Below are 7,500 nucleotides of genomic sequence, written 5' to 3'. Positions count from 1 at the left end.
TCCTCTTCTTCTTCCTTTATACAACCAACATCATTATATTGATGATTCTGTTGTAGTTTGGGGAGGTTGCTAAGGATTGCGCTGTTGTGAGGATTGGAAAAAAAAATGTAATGTTTGCGACCTGGCCAGCCAGTGTACGTTCAGCGTGCACTGACATGATGCCAAGCCTCTGCATCAGCTGTGAGCGGGGAGGGGGGGGGGATTTTGGGGTGTATGGCTGGTTAGGAGGAGGGTGAGCGAGAGGAGGGGGTGGGAATGGGGGGTGGGGTGGGGGGGTTCACTTTTAGAGATGAGAGGCCAGTCTGGACTTCAAGCAGTCCAGTGACTCGGCTGTCACAACTTCCTGAGGCAGCTTGTTCCATTCGAATAAACCCTTCCTCTGAACAGCCAGTGAGTCATTTACATATCCACAACCAAGTACCCTCTCTGTTCCCACCACTTGTATCGCTTACCATACCAACTGCCCCTCCCCCTCCCCATATCACCCACATCACTCACTATCATTGTGCGACACACTATAACCTCCTTCTGATGGAATAACTGTCTCTTCGAAATCCCCTTCCGAATCAAACCATCAGTTTGAATCACTTGAGCTGAAATTTCAACACGACTTTCCCACCTGTTTACAGAAAAACTTGTAAGAGCTTGACGAGAAGACGATGCGTTTTGACCATCGACTCAACCACATCAAGTCTAAACACCAGGTGTCTGTCCCTTGGTCTTCGCTTTGCTTGCGGCCGACCCTAGGGTTGAAACGCGTCAGTTCTTTGCCTTGTTTCGTTTTCTGTCCACCAAGACCCCGGCCCTTAGCAATGTTAACCTTAAAGGCATTAGCCAACAGGTCATTTAACCCAACTCCAAAAATTTTCCGTCCACTAGCTGAGTACTTTACTGCCCTTTAAAAAAAAAAAAGTCCTTTCACTCTTGCCCGCAATCACCTTATCCATTCAATGAATGAAAAATCTTCTTCTTCTTCTCTTCTTCTTCGTTCGTGGGCTGCAACTCCCACGTTCACTCGTATGTACACAAGCGGGCTTTTACGTGTATGACCGTTTTTACCCCGCCACGTAGGCAGCCATACTCCGTTTTCGGGGATGTGCATGCTGGGTATGTTCTTGTTTCCATAACCCACCGAACGCTGACATGGATTACAGGATCTTTAACGTGCGTATTTGATATTCTGCTTGCGTATACACACGAAGGGGGTTCAAGCACTAGCAGGTCTGCACATATGTTGACCTGGGAGATCGTAAAAATCTCCACCCTTCACCCACCAGGCGCCGTTACCGAGATTCGAACCCCGGACCCTCAGATTGAAAGTCCAACGCTTTAACCACTCGGCTATTGCGCCCGTCAATGAAAAATCAAATCACGTTGCATGTAGCCCAATCATTCGCAAACGGGCCATTTCAGGGCTGAAGACCTATCAATTCTGAAACCCAGTGGAAGAGAACCCGAAGTGACATTACAAAGTCAATTAAAACAATGCTAGAAAGACCAGTTCACCCACGTCTCGCTCAGTCAACGTAAAATTCAAATAAAGTTTGAAATTTGGAAAAAAGAAGAAGTAAAAAGTCCATTTCAACCAGGTATGTTAATAATTACTCCACTCAATATTAAATAAATGATTGAATAAATGATTAAATAAATAAATAAATACATTCTGAAACAAGATAAATAAATTTTGAAATAGATACTCAAAGAAAACAACTACAACAAAACAAACAACCCCCCCCCCCCCCACTGCATCCCACTAAAAAAAAAAAAAAAAAAAAAAAAAAAAAATATATATATATAAAAGAAAACAAAATAAAATAAATAAAATGAAATCACCGTACGGATCGACGGTGACGTTGTCAGTGACGACCTTGACCTCAGAGTAGTCCTGAGCGCGGGGACCAACCCACCAGACGGCAGAGGAGTTGACGTAATCGTATGACTCCGCGATGTCGAAGGCTGTCACGCTGCCGTCAGGGTTGCGCGAGGCGTACGGGCAGTACCTCGTGCGTCCCGGCTTCATCACGTCCTCTTCGAAAGCGACGCCGGCACCAAAGATGAGGGTTTCTCCATGGACGTTGTTGCGGACCATGTTGTAGAAGGTAATGTCCGGGACACTGTTTGGGGAAATATTTTTTTTGCGAGGGAAAGCCTTATGTTGTGCTGTGTTGTGTTTGTTTTTGTGTTTGTGTTGTGTGTTGTGTTGTGTTGTGTTGTGTTTAGTTCTGTTGTTGGTATGTTGTGCCGTGTTGTACTGTGTGGTATGTTGTGCTGTGAAATTTCAAGGGCTGTGTTTGTGTTGTGCTTAGTTGTTGTGCTGTGGGCCTACTGTGTTGTGTTGTGCTGTTTTGCGTTGTGTTAGTTTTGGGTCACAACAGATTTCCCTGCGTCCATCATTTTTTCCCCCCAACAACTGGAGACAGACAAAGACAAAGACACCCAGAGAAAACACTCAGAGAGACACACACAGACAGACAGGGCAGAGAGAAAGAGACACAGAAAGAAGACAGAGACACTGAGAGACAGACAGAGAGAGAGAGAGAGAAGAGAAAGCAGAGTCAAAGAGACAGAGTGGCAGAGAGAGAATTAGAATGCAAATACAGAGACACAGAGAAAGAAGACAGAGACACTGACAGACAGAGAGAGAAGAGAAAGCAGAGTCAAAGAGACAGAGTGGCAGAGAGAGAATTAGAATGCAAATACAGAGACACAGAGAAAGAAGACAGAGACAAAGAGACACAAAGAGAAGACAAAAAGCGAGAGATAGAAGACAGACAAGGAGAAAGAAGACAGAGACAAAGAGACACAAAGAGAAGACAAAGACACAGAGAGATAGAATACAGACACAGAGAAAGAAGACAAAGAGACACAAAGAGAAGACAAAAAGCGAGGGATAGAAGACAGACACGGAGAAAGAAGACACAGACAAAGACACACAAAGAGAAGACAAAAAGCGAGAGACAGAAGACAGACACGGAGAAAGAAGACAGAGACAAAGACACACAAAGAGAAGACAAAGACACACAAAGAGAAGACAAAAAGCGGGAGACAGAAGACAGACAAGGAGAAAGAAGACAAAGACACACAAAGAGAAGACAAAAAGCGAGAGATAGAAGACAGACACGGAGAAAGAAGACACAGACAAAGAGACACAAAGAGAAGACAAAAAGCGAGAGACAGAAGACAGACAAGGAGAAAGAAGACAAAGACACACAAAGAGAAGACAAAAAGCGAGAGATAGAAGACAGACACGGAGAAAGAAGACAGAGACAAAGACACACAAAGAGAAGACAAAGACACAGAGAGATACAAAGGAAGGAAAGAAAAAAACAACAAAAAACGAACGAGTACCCCCACACCCACCCCCTCCGCACCCCCCCAAAAAAACCTCCAACACCCCCTCCCTTACTCTCGCAGCGTGTTGTTGTTCAAGGCCAGCAGTGCAGAGAGAAAATTGGCGGTGCGGGTGGCCGGGTCAGTGTAGGGAATCCAGGCGGTGGTGTTGAACGTCAGCTGCAACGTGTTGCCTGTGCCCTGGTCGCAGGTCTCGCTCTGGGCGATCCGACCCACGAAGTTGAGAGCCTCTTTGGCTGTCCTGATCCGGTCTGGGAATGAACACAAGCCCAAGAAAAGCAAATGAAATCAAATCATGCTGGTTACAGCCCAGCTGGCCCAGTTTCAGTAGTTTCAGTAGCTCAAGGAGGCGTCACTGCGTTCGGACAAATCGATATACGCTACACCACATCTGCCAAGCAGATGCCTGACCAGCAGCGTAACCCAACGCGCTTAGTCAGGCCTTGAGAAAAAAAAAAGAAAAAAAAAGGTGAATAAATAATAGATAAGCTTACATATATAAATAAATACATAAATAATAATTATGATGTAAAAAAAAAGGTAGTAGTAATGATAATAATAATTAAAAAAACAACAACTAAATAAATAAATAAGACAACAATGATGATAAATAAGCAAATAAATGTAAAACATGAAGACACATTCACACATACACCCACACATGCATAACAGATATGCTCCAAACATGCAGTTTCACAGATATGAAAGCACAGTTAAATACATATAAACGTACATGAGCTCCAACACACACACACAGCTGGCCCATTTCAGGGCTAGATACCGGTCAGTTCTTAAAACCAGCCGAAGAATTCACAAAATAATGTGAAAAGGTTATCAAAAACAACGCCAGTGTTAACTCCGAGAGAGCTGACTTTGGCAAGATTTTGTCGTCTGCTGAAAGGACCGGACCAACCTAATAACCTCCCCTGTTATTTAAATTCTATGAGCCACAAATCTATTTTTAGATTAGTGGCCTTGAGCGATCTTCTTCTTCTGACGACGGAGGTAGGAAAATCATGGTTGAACCCATCGAGCACAATAGTTGAACCCACTGATCTAAAAATAGTTTTGGATCAGTGAGTTGAACCCTCTCTTCCAAAAGTGCTGTGTTCCGAGGTTGGGCCATGTTGCAGTGTTTGGAAACACTTTATCAAGGGTCGTCTGCTCAGCTGGTTGGGCCGTGCCTGATCTAAAGTACGGTTTGTTTGATGCCAACATCATATTCTAATGCCTGTTTGAAGTAGATCTACATTAAATGCTATTGCTAGGATTGTAGCAAATCTGTTTTAATTGGCCGGTGTAGTGCGAAGACTGGGGGAAGTTCCTGCTCTGAAGAGAAAATCTTCGCGGGAAGCGTCAACCCTGGTTTTCTTTGTGCTACCCAAACTCCGGTCGCGAATCCTACATCATTACCCCTCACCCCCCAAACACCTCTACCTCCCTCCCACTCCTACTGCTTGTTGCTGCCAGTGCCAGTCAGCGGGCTGTGGGGCCTTTGCCAGTTCAGTCCCGACCACACGCGACGATTAAAACAGTGGTACGGAACGTTCAAACGTTTTAGACTTCCGTTAAAAACTAGAAAGAGAGTAGACCCAAGTTCGCTTCGAAATCATTTTTGCATGAAAGCAAACAAGACGTCATCACGTGGAGTGATGGCCTAGAGGTAGGCTAACGCGTCCGCCTAGGAAGCGAGAGAATCTGAGCGCGCTGGTTCGAATCACGGCTCAGCCGCCGATATTTTCTCCCCCTCCGTCTGGACGCTAGTCATTCGGATGAGAGGATAAACCGAGGTCCCGTGTGCAGCATGCACTTAGCGCACGTAAAAGAACCCACGGCAACAAAAGGGTTGTTCCCGGCAAAATTCTGTAGAAAATCCACTTCGATAAGAAAAGTTTCAGTTTCAGTAGCTCGAGGAGGCGTCACTGCGTTCGGACAAATATAGAAACACAAATAAAACTGCACGCAGGAAAAAATATAAAAATGGTTGGCGCTGTAGTGTAGCGACGCGCTCTCCCTGGAGAGAGCAGCTCGAATTTCACACAGAGAAATCTGTTGTGATAAAAAAAAAAGCAATACAAATACAAATCATTATATTAGTAACGACGACGACGATGATGATGATGATCAGGGTGATAGTAGAAATTCAAAAGCGCGGTATTCTTCTCTCTCGCGCGCAAACTCCCCTATCGCACACAATTTACATATTGATTTTGAGGCTTTTTATACCCAGCTCTCCACAAAGATCACCTGAATGTGTCATTGATAATTTCTTGTTATTGTTTAAAAAAAAATTCTGAAAGTTTGCTTAACAAATCTAATTTGGCATTACCTTTTATTCTTAGTTTGCAACTTGCATTGAGTTCTCGCCCTTTTTTTGGGAATGGACATTAATCTGAAGAACACAATCTCTCTCTCTCTCTCTCTCTCTCTCTCTCTCTCTCTCTCTCTCTCCGATAATTTCTTGTTATAGTTAAAAAAAAAATTCTGAAAGTTTGCTTAACAAATCTTTTATTCTTAGTTTGCAACTTGCATTGAGTTCTCGCCCTTTTTTGGGAATGGACATTAATCTGAAGAACACAATCTCTCTCTCTCTCACCATCCATGAATAATGGCTAAATCAGTTTCTGTCTCTCAGTTTCCCTTCCCCCCTCCCTCTCTTCAATCAAAAAGGAAGACAAAGCCACTAAGCCTGTATTTACTTCTGTCAGTTATCTTGCTTATGTTACATCCTGAAATTATTTTTCCGGATAACTTCAACGCATTTAATCAGCTCTACGATTCTGGAACTGGACATTCGCACGGCTGACACTTAGTGAAGAAGCTCAATTATTTGTAATCGGCTTTGGAAGCTTGACATCTATATAATTAAAATCCATTCAAAGGTCACCTGTGCACTGAAGACGACCCCTGCTGATGGATATATATGAAGGGACTCGGGAAGAGAGACGAGGTTGTAATTTCGCTGACATGGTGGAGATGATAGTGCATATATATGAAGACGTTCTTTTTTTTTTCTTTTTTTTTTTTTTAAATCAGCCGTTTGATGCTCAGTTAACTCTCTCCATACGAACGGCGAAAGAGACGACGTTAACAACGTTTCACCCCAATTACCACCATCAAAATATTGCAAGCGGAAGGTTCTTATACTGAAGAGGTGAATGTTGACAAAGAATACCACAATTCTGACGACGGAAGCTAAAGTTTGGGTCATTGAGACACCCACTGGACATCCGAGGGGTCTGTGTTGAGGAGAAGAGAGGACTGGCCGTACTGAGTGAGTTAACTTGCTGCCATCGTGTTTGATTCTAACCAACGTTGATTAGTTATTCAAATATTATGCTTCTGAGGTTGTAATACTTCTCCTTCTTCCTCCTCGTCCTCTTCATTATCATGACCTTCTTCTTTTTTTTTACACACTTTCTTTTATTTCCCTTGTCTACATTTCTGGGACAGAAGGAGGGGCTCGAAATGCAGTCAAAAAAAGAGTCTGTAGAACGATGAAATGATACACTGTGAACGCTGTTGATGACTAATTCACTCATTCATTCATTTACGCTTACCTTACAAACAAATACGCAAATAATGTGGAGCACGAATTTTGTTTATTGTCTTGTCACACACAACTGTCATTGTAAACATTTAGTTGAAGAAGTTATTTTTTTGTACATTTGAATGTTATCATTTGAAAATAAATAAAGGTAAAAAATGAAAAGGTGGGATGTGAGAAGGTGTTGTATGGTGGGTTGGCAGAAACAGGACAGATAGAGGGCGGAATCAAAGATCACTGTTTGAAATAAACAGAAGTACAAAAAAAACAACCCAAAAAAACAAACAAACAAAGAGAAAAATAAAAGAGGTAAAGCAATCAAACTGAGAAGACAGCCTAACCACAGGGGTTTTGTTTCCAGTTCATGTCCAATCTAATCAGGTTGCTCACGGCCAGCAGGCCACACAGGGGACACTTAGGGCAGTCCACTTTATGACGTCTCAGCAAACACACACACACACAAAAATCAGACGTATCGATGTAGAGGTATAAGGTACAAGATGGTGAACTATTGCTGACATATTTGTGTCCATCAAAACGGAAAATAGAGAAACACTCCTTTAATTTCTAAGGGTCATAGAATTATTCACACACACCCCATC

The 7,500-nt window shown here is 43.0% G+C and overlaps 1 protein-coding gene across 1 annotated transcript in view; it reads right to left on the bottom strand.

Annotated features, from left to right (window-relative positions):
* Positions 1-7,500, bottom strand: part of LOC143281388 (putative G-protein coupled receptor CG31760) — a 69,496-nt gene that overhangs the window by 30,923 nt on the left and 31,073 nt on the right. The window contains exons 2-3 of the mRNA XM_076586595.1: positions 3,407-3,602; positions 1,839-2,114 (exon numbers count right to left, since the gene is read on the bottom strand). Coding sequence (XP_076442710.1) covers positions 1,839-2,114; positions 3,407-3,602 — 472 coding nt within the window. The remainder of the gene's footprint in view (positions 1-1,838; positions 2,115-3,406; positions 3,603-7,500) is intronic.

This window comes from Babylonia areolata, chromosome 4, assembly GCF_041734735.1.
Source record: "Babylonia areolata isolate BAREFJ2019XMU chromosome 4, ASM4173473v1, whole genome shotgun sequence".
Lineage (NCBI taxonomy): Eukaryota > Metazoa > Mollusca > Gastropoda > Neogastropoda > Buccinidae > Babylonia > Babylonia areolata.
Note: the sequence above shows the minus strand (reverse complement) of the source record. Positions and strands in the feature narration are given on the sequence as shown.